This window comes from Myotis yumanensis, unplaced genomic scaffold (genome assembly GCF_028538775.1).
Source record: "Myotis yumanensis isolate MYYU_CA2020_CCGP unplaced genomic scaffold, mMyoYum1.0.hap1 SCAF_11, whole genome shotgun sequence".
Taxonomy (NCBI): domain Eukaryota; kingdom Metazoa; phylum Chordata; class Mammalia; order Chiroptera; family Vespertilionidae; genus Myotis; species Myotis yumanensis.
The window spans coordinates 2,107,689-2,125,437 of NW_027223762.1; the positions used below are offsets into that span (position 1 = coordinate 2,107,689).

Consider the following 17,749-nt stretch of genomic DNA (forward strand, 5'->3'; position numbering starts at 1 on the left):
TTGGACTAAATTCTTTATTATTCCAGTTACTTGGCCCTAAAACCCTGGGGTCATCCTGACTCCTCCTCTCTTACATCCCACCTTCAAACCATCAGCAGTTCCCTCAGTTCTGCCCTCCGATTACCTGTCTAGAATCCGGCCACCTCTGACTCCCCCACCGCCCTCTTGCATTCCTCTCCAGCCCCCCGCCCCCCCAGGCTGGCCCATCCTCAACCACGACAACACCATGCACCTCAGGGCCTTGGCACCGGTGTGTTTGTGACCCTCAGAAACCTGCACAGCTCACATCCATCCAGTAAGCAAAACGTTTAGATTAAGGACAAATATCAATTGGATTTTTTCTACTCAAGCTAACGCTGAGCCGTGGTTCCATGTTTCCTGGACTGCCTTGCAAGCTCCTTCCATTGTTTTCTGCATCAAAGCAGAACTGGGGGAGGTGGGCCGCCACATGTAACAAGATCTTAGGGGGCCCTAACCAGTTTGGCTCAGTGGATAGAGCATCGGCCTGCGGACTCAAGGGTCCTGGGTTCGATTCCGGTCAAGGGCATGTACCTTGGTTGCGGGCACATCCCCAGTGGGGAGTGTGCAGGAGGCAGCTGATCGATGTTTCTCTCTCATAGATGTTTCTAACTCTCTATCCCTCTCCCTTCCTCTCTGTAAAAAAATCAATAAAATATATTTTAAAAAAAGAAAAAATATCTTAGGGGGGGAGGCTGGCTTGGGGGTGAGCACATGAGCACCGCCGAGATGGGGGGTGGAGGTGCCCCCAAACTGATGGCACTGCTGGGTGCGGGAGAGCGGCTCTGGGCTTTTCTGGCACACAGACCAAGGGACACCCCTTCTGCTTAGGTGTCTGTCACTTGCAACCAAGAGTCCTAACTGTCCCCTCGGGGCTCCCACAGTCTCCTGCTCCCAATGCAGCGGGAAGCCGGCTCCCCTGCCCTCCCGGCCAGCGAGGGCCTGGAACGGGGCTTCCTGAAGGCGCAAGGGGCACAGGTGGGGCGTTAACCCGCTTCAATCCCCTGGGCTGTGGGCCTGGCTCCGGCCCCTCTGCTTCCTGGAGCCCCTTCTTCCCACCCTCAGGCGGCCCTGCAGCTTCTGATAACCGCACTATCCTCTGCGAGCGCGCGCCCGCCCTGGGCGGGGCCCAGATAAGCCTCCCGGGCCCCGGGCCGCCCAGGCCCGCAGAGAAGGAACAGGGCGCCGCCCCTCTCATCTCCTATCTCATCATCAGGCAGCACCGCGGGGCTGCGGGAGGGGGGGCAGGCGCCGCTTGGGAAACCCTCAGGAAAGCCCCGAGGCCACGATTGTCATCACAGCTGCCGCTTACTCAGGATTACCACACACCGGGCGCCGGGCCAGGTCTTCCGCACATGGTCTCCCGCGATGTGGGGAGAGGATTGCCCCGAAGCCACGGCCCCTCCCTTTCCCGGCCCCACCTCTGGGCTCTTGTGCAAGGTTTTCAGCCCTTTTCACCAGCAGGATTACGGGACATGCGGCAGGTAACAGGATGGATTTTGTTCCAAACTCTCCACTGTCAGCAACTAAAATCTCCTAGGAAAGTTAACGGACTGGGGTTACTTTTAAGCCCGTCGCAGCTGCCACCACTCTACTCCAACTGTTGCTCCTTAGTCATCCAAAACGACATAAAATCAAAACAATTATTAAGCTGCGACGCTGTGCCAGTGACTGGTGTGGGCACTGAAGTCCAAAGGTGAGTGAGGCACAGTTACGCCCCGTGGCTCGCTGCCAAACTATATGATAAAAGGCTAATATGCAAATCAACTGAATGGCAGAACCACCGGTCACTATGACGGGCACTGACCAGCAGGGGGCAGACACTCAATGCAGGAGCTGCCCCCTGGTAGTCAGTGCGCTCCCAAAGGGGAGTGCTGCTCAGCCAGAAGCCGGGCTCATAGCTGGCGAGTGCAGCGGCGGTGGCAGGAGCCTCTCCCGCCTCCACGGCAGCGCTAAGGATGTCCAACCTACCGACTTGGCCTGCTCCCACGGGGCCAAAGCCATCAGTCGGACATCCCCCGAGGTGGGCTCCCGGTCTGTGAGAGGGCACAGGCTGGGCTGAAGGACTGCCCCCCCCTGAGTGCATGAATTTCGTGCACCCGGCCTCTAGTAAGTGCTATAATAGAGGAACAGTTGTGGCACAAAGTAAGAGAGGTGAGGGGCAGAGCTAACTCCATAAAGTGAGGTGGATCTTGAAGAAGAAAAAAAGTTAATGGGCTGGAAATGTAAATTTAAACAAAGGTTATTATTATTTTTTTTAAAAAGAAATGAAAACGCATATTCACACAAAAAGCTGCACATGGATATTCACAACAGCTTTAGTTTTTAATGGCCAAAACCTGGGGGAAACCAGCTGTCCGAAGCAGCACATGGTAAACACTCAAATAAAAAGGCACAAATTACAGAGCCACTGGGTGACCTGGGTGCATTGCAAGAGCCAGTCACCAGGTGTCACACAGTGATTCCATTTATATGCGATTCTCTAAGTGACGGAGGGACAACATTATGGTGGAGACCAGAAAGGCGTGGCCAGGAATTGGCGGGGAGGGGTGACCACTATGGACCAACATGGGGATTTGTTTGTGTTGAGGGAACAGTTCTGCATCTGCTGATGATTCCTCAAATCTGCACTCCCGCTGAAATGCCCAGGAACCAGGTACACAACCACATGTGCATGTTGAAACCGGTGACATCCCAATAGGGTTCATCATTTACCTAATGGGGTTGCCACAGGGAAATTTCCTGATTTTGACAATCTGTGAGGTTACGGTGACCTGTAAGACACGGGGGGACCTGGGTGAAGGGTACATAGGAACTTGTTACTAATTTTGCAACTTCCGTGTCTTAAACTATTTCAAAAATAGGTTATAATTTAAAGAGGAAAGAAGACATAAATGAAAAACCAGGCAAAGTAACTGCAACATATATCATAGAGCAGGAAATACCACCAAAAGATACAGAGCACCTCTATGTCAATATGAAAATAATACCCAACCAATAACTGGACAAATATCAGGAAGTCCCGAGAATTTAAATGTCCATATTGGATCCTACTCATAATCAAATAAATTCAGATTAAGACCGCATGGAACCCTAGCCAGTGTGGCTCAGTGGATAGAGCATTGGCCTGCGGACCAAAGGGTCCTGCGTTTGATTCCAGTCAAGGGCACGTACCTTGGTTGCAGGCTCCTCCCTGGCCCGGACCCTGGTCAGGGCTCATGCAGAAGGCAAACAATTGATGTGTTTCTCTCACACCGATGTTTCTCTGTTTTTCCCTCTCTCTAAAAATCAACGGAAAAATATCCTCAGCTGAGGATTAACAACAAATAAATAAACCACTTAAAAAACCCAAAACAGCATGGAAATACTAGTTTCTACTCATTGTGCTGTTACAGAATTTACCAGGCAACCGAAAAACACGCAGGAGCACCGGAGGCACAGGAAAAACCCACTTATTTTCAGACATTTCACACGCGCCGGTCCAGTGACTCAGGGGAGTCTGTTTCTCGCCAAATCCTGAGCCCCAACACGGAGGAGGCTTTCCCTTTTTGTATTCTCTAGGTCTCTTTGTCTCCCAAATATGGATTATACTTCCGGACCTTTCGAGGGCTTTGCAAAAAGCCCCGTGTGTTGGGACAGGGGTAGTGGGACCACATCTCAAGGCCTGGCCTGGCGCCAGCACTGATAACTCCGTCTGGGGATGGTCTATCTACGGCTTCTCTAAAATGGGAGTATTTTGGGTCACCAGGCCTTGCAGGACCAGATAATTAAAGGAATTAAAGGGGCAGTGACTAGATTCAGATTGCTAGCCCCCCCCCCCCCCCCCGCCCCCGCAAATGTCTCATTTTCTCCATCAGTACCATTACAATCAGGATATTTATTTATCTAATTTATTGGGGTGACATTGGTTAATTATATAGCTTTCAGGTATACCGTTCTATAATACATCAACTGTATATTGTATTGTGTGTTTACCACCGCCACAATAAGGATATTTAAAGGTAATAGGCCAAACATTTTAAACAAAGAGAAAAAAGAAAAAAAATACCTATTGTAAGAAGTGAACAGCCCAGGCTACTCACTTCCTAGCCCACCCCGGAGGCCCAGCCAGGGGGTGGACTCCCTTCCAGGGAGGGGCTCTCCCTGTGGGGTTGCTCCCCCCCCCCCCCCCCCCAGCAATCCCCTGGAGAGGCCTGGAGGTGCTGACTGGGTAGGCCCTTCCCTGAGGGGCTGAGCTGATACTCCCTCAGGGGAGCATGTGATCAGCAGCCAAAGTAAAACTACTTCAAAAGGAAAGCAACAGCCCTAACCGGTTTGGTTCAGTGGATAGAGCATCGGCCTGCGGACTGAAGGGTCCCAGGTTCGATTCCGATCAAGGGCATGCACCTTGGTTGCGGGCACATCCCCAGTAGAGGGTGGGCAGGAGGCAGCTGATCGACGCTTCTAACTCTCTATCCCTTTCCCTTCCTCTCTGTAAAAAAATCAATAAAATATATTTTTTTTAAAAAAAAGGAAAGCAACAGCCCTGGCCAGTTTGGCTCAGTGGATAGAGCATCAGCCTGCAGTTTGGCTCAGTGGATAGAGCATCGGCCTGCAGACCAAAGGGTCCCAGGTTCGATTCCTGTCAAGGGCATGTACCTTGGTTGCAGGTTCCTCCCTGGCCGGGGCCCTGGTCAGGCCTTGTATGATTGGCAACCAATCGATGTGTTTCTCTCACACCGATGTTTCTCTCTGTCTTTCTCTCTCTCTTCTACTCTCTCAGAAGATCAATGGGAAAATATCCTTGGCCAAGGATTAGAGAAAGGAAAAAAAAGCTGATATTTGCAACTTGGTGGAAATTACATCACCCTGCAATTGCTTCATTGAGATGAAAAGGTTTAAACGTCCATTTCAATGTGTGCAAAGGGGCACACACACGGCTTTTCACTTTAGCCAAAAGGGGCCACTTGAGCCAAAAGAAACCCCCTGATTCCAGCTGATTCTAGCCCTGCAGCGCGGGCTGCCTGGTCCAGGCCTCTCAGTGGCTCACACTCTGAACCTGTGTTCCGGTCCACCCTCTCCGGGAGGCACAGGGATAGGGTCCGGGGAAGCTGAGGTGTGTGTATGGGGGTGTTTCCGCAGGAGGAGTTGTATGAGGGGGAAGGTCCCGTGGCAGGTTTTTGGGGTTGGCAGGGGGAGGCTGACCTAACCACCCAGAGCCCACTGCTTCGCTCTTGAAATTCCGCAGCTGACAAGTCATGCTCGGGAAGAAGCATTCATCTTCCTGCTGCCCCGGAACACATCTTCCTCCACAGGGGGTCCCAGGCATCCTGAAGGTCGGAGAGGGAAGTGTCAAGGTGAGGAAGAGGAAGAAGGTGCTGAGGGCCACACGGGGAGGGCTCCCAGTTTTGAGGAGGGCTCACCTTGCTTCCTACTGGATGGGAAACAAAAGAACCTCATTTCCTCTCATAAACTAAATGTGGCAAAGCCACGCTATGGAATACTGTTCAGCCTTAAAAAGAAATGAAATTCTGATGGTACGTGCTACATGCGGATGAGCCCTGAAAACGTGATGCCACGTGAAGTAAACGAGGCACAAACGTTGTAAGGTTCCGCTTACACGGCACTCAGAACTGTCAGGTTGCCGGGCACGAAGGGGAGCGAGTGAGTGGCCGTATGAGAGGTTGATGGGAGGGAGTCCTGGAGAACTAGTTCAGTGAGGACAGTTTCAGTTTGGGATGGTAAAAAGGTTCAAGAGATGGACGGTGGTGAAGGCTGTGAATGTACTTAATGCCACTGAACTGCACAGCTGAAAATGTATGTATACTTTACCACAACAAAAGAAGTAAGCTACGTCTAAAAACGCCTTTAGAGCTAACTTCCAGTTTACAGTAAACACAGGGGTTAGAAAAACAAGTTACATTGTCATATGAAGTTACAATCTGGCAAATTTACAATGTGGGGGCTGTGGGACATTTTACAAGAAAATTGATCTGAGTATCACCGGGCGGGGGGTGGGGAGGTTGGGGGGAGTGGAGGAGCTGTTCCAATGAAAAGAGACTAGAAAAAAAAAATACAATAACCAAATGTAATGCATGCACTTCATTGGGCCCTGCATGAAAAACGAATAGACTTTGCCCTGGCTGGGTGGCTCAGTGGGTTGGAACTGCGTCCCATCCACCAAAAGGTTGTGGGTCCCATTCCTGGTCAGGGCACATACTCAGGTTGAGGGATGGATCCCCAGTCAGGGAGCATACGGAAGGCAACCGATCCGTCTCTCTCTCTCTCTAAAAAGCAAAAACATACCCTCGTGTGAGGATTAAAGAAAAGGATGAACTAATGTAAAAGACACATCGGGACGGCCTGGGAAAAGTTGAGTGAGGACTGGGTGCTGGGTGGGATCAGGGAATCAGTGCGTCATCTCAGGCCTGGACTGGGTGTTGCGGCTGTTGGGAGAAGGCCCTTATTTTGAGGAGCTACCAGAAGCAGCTAGGGCAGCGGTTCTCAACCTGTGGGTCGCGACCCCTTTGGGGGATGAACGACCCTTTCACAGGGGTCGCCCTTTAAGGCCATCGGAAAACACATATATAATTACATACTGTTTTTGTGATTCATCACTATGCTTTCATGATGTTCAATTTGTAACAATGAAATCGGGGGTCACCACAACATGAGGAACTGTATTGAAGGGTCGCGGCCTTAGGAAGGTTGAGAACCACTGATCCAGGGGCGAGGGGTCTTCTCTGCAGTTCACTTTCAAACGACCCAGGAAGGGGCCAAAGCAGATTCCGCAGAATGGAGACTGCTGCACCCCAGGCGCTGGGTGGATACTGTAAATCTTTCATTTTTCTGTTTTCTGAGAACATTCTTTTTTTTGTTTGTTTTGTTTTTTTGCCGAGAACCTTCCTAATAAAAAGCTGGGAAGGAAAGTTCTAGCTGCGCCGTTTAAGGGGCTGGGTGACCCTGGGCTCTCCGTGACTCCCAGGCCGCAGTGTCCTCACCTAAGGGCAGAGCCGATACCTGGCCGGCGCGGTGGTCCGCTTGCGGGCGAATCACCTGGCCCAGGCGCGGGTGAGGTGGCGAGCGTCCCGGTGGCGGTGCCGAGCGCGGCGGGCGGAGTGATGGATGGCTCTGGACTTGCCCGGGCCTGTTTCCTGGCCATCAGCACCGGATGAGAAAGAGCGGGACTGAGGGGGCGCGGCCAGAGCGTCGCGGGCACCGGAAACCCGGGGGTCCAGCCCGAGAGTCTTATGAATGAAGCCTATCGGGAGCGGGGGCGGGACCGACCTCGGCGGACCAATCGTAGGGAGCGGAGCGCGATCCGCGTACCGGGAGAGCTGTCACAGCGGCGCGCACGGAACCGAGAAAGGGGCATTCCCAGCGCATGGCGGGCGTTCTCTCCCTGGGTCTGGCCGGGCCGGACCCTTCCCTCCCTGTCCCCCGGGGTCAGAGATGGGGCTCTGCGGACGCGAAGCCTGGCCCGGCGTCTCCCCAGGGCGCCGCGCTGCTGGGTGCGCCCGCTTCCCCGCGGCCGAGGACGTAGGTGGGGGGACGCGGCGAGCCGCGCGCGCGGCGGAAGGGGAGGGGGGCCGACCTCTCCCTGCCTCGTGGCAGCTCTCTTCCCGGTTTTCTGCGCGCACATGTGTATTTCGGTGGCCGGGGGGTGCGGGTGGGGGGGGAAACGGAACTAAAGACGGAGCCACGGCTTCTGCTGGCGCCCAGGGGACTCGATGGCTCTAGTGCTCGGAGGGGAACCGCAGCCCGCCCTGCGCGTCCGGCCGTTAGCGACTTGCAGGCTAACGCCGCTGACAAATCAAAAGATGCAACTGCAGCGGCGCCAAAACGCACCAAGTTCCTGCCTCTCAGCTCCTCCGCCCAGGAAGCAGTAACTGAGCTCCTGGCTCCGCAGCCATTCTCGGAACTTGCAGGACTTTTTGCGCTGTTTGCCACGTTGCAGACAGTTTCCAGGACTTTTTGCTCCGTTTGCCATGTTGCAGACAATTTCCAGGGCTTTTTGCGCCGTTTGCCATTTCTCAAGCCGTGTTGACCCAGGGGTCAGTGGCCTGACAGCAGCCACAGTGTCAGTGGGAGGCCGCCCCAAAGGCCCGCTCTGTCCTTGAGTTAGCTTGGAGGTTTACAAAGAACTGAGCATTTCACATGCATCATCTCATTTATTCCTCACGCATAAGCCCGGAGGCTAGTCCCTACACCAGAAGGTTGTGGGTTCGATTCCCAGCCAGGACAGTACCCAGGTTTCGGGTTCGAATACCTGCCAGGGTACATACCCAAGTTCGACCGCCCAAGGGGCGCATAGGGGAGGCAACCGATTTATGTTTCTCTCACTTGGTTGCTTCTCTCTCATTTCTCTTTCCCTTTTTCTCTAAAATCAACTAAAACACACTCTTACAAAAGTAATCCCGGGGGTGGCACAGATGAAACAAGGTGGAAGGCCTAGGCAACGGGGTCCCACTTACGTGTTCCTATGATATTTGTTTTATATGGATTTTTATTCAATTCTCAAACATGCTACCGCAGAGCGCCCCTCAGCTGCCAGGCAAGCATTTCAAAAATAAAAAATAAAATTTAAAAAAAGTAATCCCACGGGTCAAATATGGCTACAAGTCCCACTTTACCGGATCTTGAACTCATCTGCAAGGCGGGAACCAGTAGTCAGCACCCCACACCTCTTGCGTCGGCTCTGGGACCTTGCACCCTCCTCCATCTCCACCCTATCCTCACCCCATCCCGCCCCAAACGGTCCGCAAGCTGGCGCCTTGCAGTCCTTGCAGACAGCTGATTTGCAGACCTAATTGGGTGTGGGTGGGTGGGCGGGCCCACCTCCCGCACAGCCAATAGGGAGGGGGTCTCCGCTCAAGGGGCTCATTCCCGCGGGTTTTAAAAGCCAGACGGGCGGGCGGGGGTCTGAGCTCCGAGCCCGCGCGCTGCCTCACCTGTGCTCCTGCTCGCCGCCGCCGCCGCCGCCGCCTGCACCATGCTCTCCGTCCGCCGCCCGCTCGCCCCGCTCGCCCCGCTCGCCCCGCTCGCCCCGCTCGGGGACCCGCAGCAGCTGAAGCTCTCGCCCCTGAAGGGGCTCAGCCTGGCGGACAAGGAGAACACGGTGAGCCAGACGCGAGGGCCGGGCCGGGCGGGGGCCGGGCCGGGCGGGGGGCCGGGGCTGCCCCTCACCACGCGTCTCCCCGCAGCCCCCGAGCCTCAATGGCACCCGCGTGCTGGCCAGCAAGACCGCGCGGAGGATCTTCCAGGAGCCGGCGGAGCCGGTGAGCGGGGCCGGGGCCGGGGCCGGGGCGGGAGGGGTCGGCGGTGCCTGGGTGCGCGGGTGAGCTGTAGGCGGCGCCTTGGCTCTTGGCGTTAAGCCCGCCCACAATGCTTGTTCCCGCTCTTCCTTTCCCGCCTAAGTGAGCAACCGCCCTCGCTCCGGTTCCTGCGGGGCTCAGGGAGGGGACCTGTGGGGACTCCTGACCCCGAAACAGCGAGCGAGCCACATGAATTTGCCGGGTTTGGGCCGGCCCCGGGCGGGGAAGACGGCAATTTCATGTGGCTCGCTGCATCCTGGGCCATCCTCATCCTTCCCATCGCCCCCGACAGAAAACGCAGGTCCCCGCCCCGGGCGCCCAGGAGGAGCCGCTGCTGCGAGAAAACCCCCGCCGCTTCGTGGTCTTCCCCATCGAGTACCACGACATCTGGCAGATGTACAAGAAGGCCGAGGCCTCCTTTTGGACCGCCGAGGAGGTAATGGGGCGCAGGAGCCCTGGGGCGCCTCGGGGAAAGCTTAGGCATCGCCCCCAGCTCTAGACAAAGACCCGGCAGTGGCGGCGGCAGCCTGTGGGGGACGTACTCGGCTCTTCCCCTTGGGCAGTGACGGCGAACCTTCTGAGCTCGGCGCGTCAGCATTTTGAAAAACCCTAACTTAACTCTGGTGCCGTGTCACATACAGAAATTTTTTGATATTTGCAACCATAGTAAAACAGATTTATATTTTTGATATTTATTTTATATATTTAAATGCCATTTAACAAAGCAAAACCAACCCAAAAAATGAGTTCTTGAGTCACCTCTGACACCCGTATCATAGGTTCGCCCTCACTGCCCTGGGGATGGCTGCCCACCCAGGCCCAGGCGGGTCCATGTTCTAAGTGGCAAGGGACCCCCACCCCTGGGGGTCTGTGGCCCGATGGGGGCAGGAAGGTGGAGAATTGTTGGGGTGCGGGAGGCCCTGCGTGCTTGACCCCCTGTGACCTCGGCGCCAGGTGGACCTCTCCAAGGACCTGCAGCACTGGGAAGCCCTGAAGTCGGAGGAGAGGTACTTCATTTCGCACGTCCTGGCCTTCTTTGCGGCGAGCGATGGCATCGTCAATGAGAACCTGGTGAGTGGCCCGACCCCCAAAGTCTGCTTGCACCCCCTCCGAGACGAGGGAGAATACGTTCCCTGTCCCTCGTCTCCTAAGTGTCCCCATTCCGAATGGCTAGCTGTCTGTCAGCTAGCTTTACTCGGCCCATCACACACTTCACAGCTACTTCTGGCGGGAGAAGCTCAGACAGTGTCAGGTGGTAACAGGTTCTCGCCAGGTGTTTACGGACAAACAGGGGTCCTCTGTCTACTGGCCAGACAGGTGGCATGACGTGCCCAGCTTTGTCACAGGACAACGAAGAACTACAGAGAGAAACAGACCTTAACATGGCATGGGAAAGACAGCTGGTGCAGCCCCGGGTCCATTGTCCGTGTCCATTGTCCGACCAAACTGGCCGGTAGTTCTTCACGCTGCATTTCCTGTGTCCGCCACTAGGTGGAGCGGTTTAGCCAAGAAGTTCAGATCACGGAGGCCCGCTGTTTCTACGGCTTCCAGATCGCCATGGAGAACATCCACTCGGAGATGTACAGCCTCCTCATTGACACCTACATCAAGGACCCCAAGGAAAGGTGAGCTTCCGGTGGCAGCCAGCATGGTGAGGGTTCACACGCCGTTTATGTCAACTTCTGCATTCGTTCCTGTGGGGGCAGAAAAATGACTCACCTAAGGCACAGAGGTTCCTGGAGGGCCTCTGCTTGGAGGAGAAAGCCTGCATTCACTTGATTAGCCAATCACTTAAGAGCAAAGCTAGGAGGCTGCTCCACGTTTAGGGTGGGAGGGTGCCATAGGCATCTAATCGAATGATGAAGTAAAACCTAAATCTTACCTACACTGTGAGGCGGGGCAGGGTGGAGAGGGCGGGGGAAACAGCGTAGAAAGCAGCTTGTCTTAAGAATGAGTAATCTGCCCCACTACCCGGTGTCGGACTGAAGCATCAAGGGTTCGATTCTGGCCAAGGGCACATACCTTGGTTGCGGGTTTGATCCCCTGGGGGGAGGCAGCCAATCGATTGTGTCTCTCCCACATCAGTGTGTCTCTCTGTCTCTCCCCCTCCCATCCACTCTAAAAATCAATGGAAAAAAATATCCTCGGGTGAGGATTAACAAGAGCTAGTAATCCTATACCATAAAAACGTAATAATGCTAAGTGCTCCACCAGTTGCTATGACGTGCACTGACCACCAGGGGGCAGACACTCTGGCAGGTTAGGTTGCTGCTGGGGTCCAGCTGATGGGGACTGGGCCAGAGGGCCAGACACGCCTGAGAGCCCTCCCCTGGTCCCTCCCCAGCCGGCCAGCCCCCATGGGGACTGGACAAGACGGCCCTGATCGACCCCAATCGCCGCCCAGGCTGAGGGATCCCACCTGTGCACGAATTCGTGCACTGGGCCTCCAGTCAGATGCAGAAAATAAGACCTAGAAGTACAAGTGAGGAATTACATGATACAGTAGCCCACCCTCAGCCCCCTAACTCCCATCCACAGGGACACGTTCCAAGAAACTGGACAGTACTGAACCCTATATATACTGTTTTTCCTCTATATTGCATGCCTATGATAAAATACAACCTATAAATTAGGCACAGGGAGAGAGTGACAACAGTAGCTAATGAGTAGACCTGTTGTAGTAACAATACGCTGTAATCAAAGTCCCGAGAATGTGGCCTCTGGCGGCTAAGTGACCGATGGGCCTACACGACTGATCGGCGGTGGGTGGTGAGTGCAGCCTGGACCCCGGGACAGGAGGGTTCACGTTCCAAGTAGGAACTGAGCCAGTAAATGCCCTTGGTCAATGGACTAAGAGTTTTAGTGTGAGTAGATCTTGTGGGTCCATACAAAGAAATCAATACCTACATTTATATGAGCATAAACCAAGTCACATTAATACGGGATTTAAGAAGCACAGTGAAGGGAAAAGCCAGTCCGTAAAAACGTCCGTTTGAGCCCCAGTTTGGCCTCGGGTCCGGGTGCTCGGGCCTGGAAGCATGTGGCCAGGTCTCGGCTGGGACCGCTGACCTCTGTGTGCCTCCAGGGAGTTCCTGTTCAACGCCATCGAGACGATGCCTTGCGTCAAGAAGAAGGCAGACTGGGCCTTGCGCTGGATCGGGGACAAGGACGCCACCTACGGTAGGGGGACCTCGGCCCTCAGCCCTCGCCTGCGGCCCTTCCTGCGAACGTGAACTCGCGCTCACGGGGAACATGTTGGTGTTCACGCTCACACAGGAGAACGCGTGGTGGCGTTTGCCGCAGTGGAGGGAATCTTCTTCTCCGGCTCTTTCGCGTCGATCTTCTGGCTCAAGAAGCGAGGCCTGATGCCTGGCCTCACCTTCTCCAACGAACTTATTAGCAGAGATGAGGTGAGTCTAGTAAGCCACAGGCCAACCTGCACCCCAACACCAGCTCTCAGGCGTGTGCACCGAAGGGACCCAAGATACCGGGTTGCCTTGCAGCCACACGTCACGTGTGAAATTCAGCCACAGACATACCTGTCAGGATGAAACACGTTAACTAACACCCTGAAACCATTTACCTCGTATTCTCAGTATGTCAGCACACTTACAGGCACTTCTCCATGGATGACAGGATTTCTAGAGGAATGTTGTATTTCCTGGTAGTCTCTGTGCTACTGTCATTCAGAGCTGGGGAGCATCTTGGTGGAACCAGAACCCATTCTGGTCCAGCGTGTCTGAGGGCCGGGATTAGCTGCAGAGGGGAGGGGAGGTGCCAGCGGTTCTAGTTCAGGCCAGTCAGCACCTTGGGACTCGATGCACTGAGACGGGCAGAGGTGACTCACTTGAAATTGCATTGCGTGCCCTGCACATCAGATTGCAAATCTCCAAAGCAGCCTGGTCAGTTCTGCCTTTCCTGCTGGGAGTAGCCTCCACGTGAGCGCACGCGCTTGTGTGCGGGGTGATAGAAAGGGTGCTGAGGGGAAGTTCACATCACAGCCGAGGACCAGGCCTGCTGTGGGTGCCGCGGGGGCAGCACTGGGAGCCTTGGCTGGGGCTGAGCCTGTTTGGGGAGGGGGGCAGCGGCCCTTGAACTCTTTCCTTTCAGCAGCTCAGTGCTTCAGGCGGCTGAGCAGGATGTGGAAAGAGCATGCGGAAGAGGCTAGCCGTTTGGGGTTGCATGTTAATGATGGGCGTCTTCTGGTTCCATAGTGACCTCCGGCCTTTTCTCCTAGGGTTTGCACTGTGACTTCGCCTGCCTGATGTTCAAGCACCTGCTACACAAACCTGCGGAGCAGAGAGTGAAAGAGATCATCACCAACGCCGTTAGGATCGAGCAGGTGGGCGGCGTGCACGGGTGGGGGGGGGGGGCGGGGGGGGCAGGGTCCCTGCTGGTGCGAGGCGTCTCCGGGCCTCCGGTTGGTTCACTGAGCAGCTGTGCTTTGGCCCTAGGAGTTCCTCACCGAGGCCTTGCCCGTGAAGCTCATCGGGATGAACTGCACTCTGATGAAGCGCTACATTGAGTTCGTGGCCGACAGGCTCCTGCTGGAGCTGGGTTTCAGCAAGGTAGAGTGTGTTTTTTAAATATATATTTTTTATTGATTTCCGAGAGGGGGAGAGAGAAACATCAATGATGAGAGAGAATCATTGGTTGGCTGCCTCCTGGGGATCGAGCCCGCAGCCTGGGCAGGTGCCTGACCGGGAATTGAACCCTGACCTCCTGGTTCCTGGTTCGACACTCAACCCCTGAGCCCCTCCCGCCGGGCGAGGGTGTGTTTCGGACCCCTGCTTCCTGTGCGCGCTCCGTGTTTACGTGCTGCTGGGCCCCTTGCAGGTTTTCCGAGTAGAAAACCCATTTGACTTCATGGAGAACATCTCACTGGAGGGGAAGACGAACTTCTTCGAGAAGCGGGTGGGCGAGTACCAGAGGATGGGCGTGATGTCGAGTCCAACGGAGAACTCTTTCACCCTGGACGCCGACTTCTGAACGAGCTGAAGGACCGCTCTCAGCTTGTTGATATGTATATATTTATTTTACCTTTTCAAAAAAATTAGTGCCTTTAGTTCTTATCAACTAGCTGAACATTAACATTCGTTAATGACATCTTTAAAACTAGCTACCCGGCCTGAGCCGATGTGTTGGCGGCCTCAGCTAGAGGGAGACTGTAGACAGCTCCGCGGAGCCTCTGGAAGCTCCTGCCCGTGTCTGACCAGCAGGCAGGCGTCCAGGACCTCTCAGTGGCTCCGAACAACATTCCTTGTTTTCTTTAATGAACTGAGGTGCTTTTTCTTTTTCTTTTTTTTTTTTTATATATTTTATTGATTTTTTTACAGAGAGGAAGGGAGAGAGATAGTTAGAAACTTCGATGAGAGAGAAACATCGATCAGCTGCCTCCTACGGGGGATGTGCCCACAACTCTGGTACATGCCCTTGACCGGAATCGAACCTGGGACCTTTCAGTCCACAGGCTGACGCTCTATCCACTGAGCCAAACCGGTTTCGGCTGCTTTTTCTTTTTTTTAATCAACTTTTTTATCAGCTCTGTGGGGACATGGCAGTCTGGCCTGCAGGCTAAGCGTTCAGTTCCAACCACATGGCCCTGGGAAGCTGTCAGCCTCGCTGCTTCCGAGCAGATTGTAAAGTTTACTTATTTGTACATAAAATTGGCACTTTACCCACCAATAAGCAAAGTTTGTACTGCCCGCTTCAAGGCCCTACATGGCCTGACTTGAACTGGCACACCAGGCACAAAGCATTCTGTTGGCCACTAGCAGGGGCCACTCAGTTCTCAGGTGACCCAGAGAAGTTAAACTCATCTGAGCGTGTTTCTATTTTTGTTTAATGAATTGAGGTGCTTTTTTTTTTTTTTTTTTTTAATCAACTTTAACGTCAATCCTGTGCCTACCTGAGCATGAGCCAGCTGTCACCACGTAGGAGCTGGGCTGTGTTTTGCGTTCTGTAGCCCAGGCCCAGTGTCTGGGGTAGAGGTAGAGGGGAGGGGCCTTCTAACCCGGTCACTGGGCCCTGCGGTGTGGTCGGTGCTGACTGCGGGCACCTGGCTGGGGGGGTGGCGCTCTATCCTTTCACTTCTCGAACCTCAAGCTGCGTTTTCCCGACGCCAGTGAATGTGGACGATCCTCGGAGACTTACAGCTAGGGTCTAGGTTAGGACTGTAAATTGGTTTTCAAATTGCCCTTGGACGGTGACCTGCTAAGATCGTGCGCCGACGAAGTGGGAAAACCAGGGCTGAAGTCAGCTTTCCAAAAATGGTTTTTTCCAAAAATTGTTTGAGAAGCAAGGACCAACCAGTAGACATGCACCAGTCCTTTGGCCCCTGTGTTAACATGTGGGGTGTCGGTTGACCACTGGCCTGTACCATCGTCGGTTTTCACCATTTATTGTGTTAATTGTCCACCTGACAAATTTATGTCACATGCGACCCTTTCATCGCTTCTAAGTTATTGTTTACTAAAGTTCGTCCGATTCCGTGCTCCTCGTGTGTAACACAAATAAATAAACTTGGCCATGAGCTGTCTGCACAGGAGGGGCCGAGGCAGGGTTCTGCTGTTGTGTGAGGATTCACTTCCTCCGAGGGTTCCACTTCCCATTGGTTTAAAGGGAAACCGGTTTTAGTCGGAAGCATTTGGAAGCCTCTTAAAAATACATAACTGCGCACATATAACTACACGTGTGTGGGACGGGTGAAATCAGGCTGTTCTGGGCCCATGGGGTTGTTGAGGCGGGGCTGGGGACCGGCCTGTTCCCGTCAGGCGTCCGGGAGGAACCTGGCAGAGAGCTTTGCACCCCAAAGGCACGCGGTGAATGTCCTTGATGTGTGATGCCAGGCCGGTGACACCGCCGGGATGTTCAGGGCAGTCATCCTCTGGGACCCACAGCCATCAGGACAGCCTCCCGGGGGGGCCCACGGTCCGTCCCCTCTTGCCATCCTCCTGTGCCAGCTTTGCACCTGTGCCAACTCCCTTGCTCTCCAGACCACACCTCAGAGGGCCCGCATCGCTGGTGGGCAGGCCAGTCCGAATGTCTCAGGTATTGGAGAGGTGCAGCTCGGCCTCCCCTGGGCCTGCTGGCTCAATCCTGGGGCGAAACCTGGGAGCTGGCAGTTGTAATAAGCTCATCCCAGTTTGTTTCAGACACTAGCCATCTGGCTGGCATGGCCTGTTCTTCAGCCCATGGCTTTTTAGACAACTAGGCTCAGGTCCCACTTCTGGAGAAGGCAGTTCTGCTCTGAACTGGAGGTGCTGTTACTGCATCTGATCTGTGTCCCAATGCCTTGAGGTCCCCCCCCACACACACATACACGTACACTTAAGAGGCACCTTTCATTGGACGTGAACATGGCTTCTGGTTGGGTGGCCAAGCCCGGCTGGTGCTGGCCGCCTGGAGAGCCTGGCTCTGGCCGGAACTCGGTGTTGCCACCCAGGCCGGGAGCTGCTTCTGCAGTGAGGATCGGTAGCCCTGCCTGTGCCAGCCCGGAGATCCCGCTAATGGCTTAATGCGCAGCAAGACGCCCAGCCCTGGTCAGTGAGTGGCTGTGGCTATGGCAGTCGGGTTGCATGGCGGGGCCTGAGAAGGACTCTGATAGGGCTCCGTCCACGCTGCAGAGCGCTCCCTGCTGGTGTATCCTGGGTGTTTAGACCCTGATCCACGTTGCCTCCTCATTTGCGGGGGTGGAGGGGTAGGGGGGGCCGTTCTCCACACAAGGAGGCTTGTGATGAGATGGCTGGGCCATGAGCAGCTCCTGCAGGATGGCGGATACATGCTCCGCCCTGTTCGAACGCCCACCAGCGATTAGTTAGCTGGGTAATGGCTTCCCAGAAGGGATGGGAACAGGTGGTGACCATGGAGGCCTGAGTGAGCAGCAGTCCCTTAGGAAAATCCAAGGATGACCCAATACCCCCTGGATTTGGAGAGGGGAGGAGTCGGACCCTAAACCTGCATAAAGTCTGGACACAGCCCCCCCCCTCCCCCCCAGTGAAATGGGGGCTAAGAAACAATCCCACTGGCCAGGGAGAGGACAAGGGTGCTCATCTTTCTGGGCTAGGAACCCCCGGGACATAGTCCCACTGGCCACATGTGATCCCATGGGTGAAAGTTCACAGTCATACACTATAAAACACCAGAAGCCCAGTGCACGAAATTTGTGCGGGCGGGGGGGCGGGGGGCGGTCCCCTCAGCCCAGCCTGCACCCTCTAATCTGGGACCCCTCGGGGGATGTCCAAAGTACAGGTTTGGGATCGGGCCTAAGCCAGCAGTTGGACATCCCTCTCACAATCCTGGACTGCTGGCTCCTAATTGCTTGCCTGCCTGCCTGCCTGGTCGTCCCTAACTGTCCCCCCTTCCCCCACCCCCTGCCGGCCTGGTCACCCCCAGCTGCACTTCCCCAGCTGGCCTGGTCTCCCCTAACTGCGCACAAC

General features: G+C 54.9%; 1 protein-coding gene and 1 long non-coding RNA gene across 3 annotated transcripts; one reads left to right on the plus strand and one right to left on the minus strand.

Annotated features, from left to right (window-relative positions):
- Positions 1-2,323: 2,323 nt before the first annotated feature.
- Positions 2,324-7,149, minus strand: LOC139019350 (uncharacterized). Of its 2 annotated transcripts, none has more exons than XR_011473092.1 (4): positions 7,018-7,149; positions 5,203-5,327; positions 3,193-3,299; positions 2,324-2,811 (listed from the first exon to the last, which is right to left on the minus strand). It is a non-coding gene; the product is annotated as an uncharacterized lncRNA (long non-coding RNA). The 2 variants fall into 2 exon arrangements; XR_011473091.1 differs by having other exon boundaries at positions 6,999-7,149.
- A 1,809-nt stretch (positions 7,150-8,958) lies between these two features.
- RRM2 (ribonucleotide reductase regulatory subunit M2) lies at positions 8,959-15,858 on the plus strand. The gene is made up of 10 exons (XM_070428672.1): positions 8,959-9,115; positions 9,201-9,275; positions 9,604-9,747; positions 10,266-10,382; positions 10,803-10,936; positions 12,397-12,491; positions 12,588-12,721; positions 13,549-13,653; positions 13,766-13,879; positions 14,148-15,858. Exons 1-10 carry the CDS (start codon positions 8,990-8,992, stop codon positions 14,298-14,300), a joined length of 1,197 nt encoding a protein of 398 aa, XP_070284773.1. The 5' UTR covers positions 8,959-8,989; the 3' UTR covers positions 14,301-15,858.
- Positions 15,859-17,749: the final 1,891 nt, after the last annotated feature.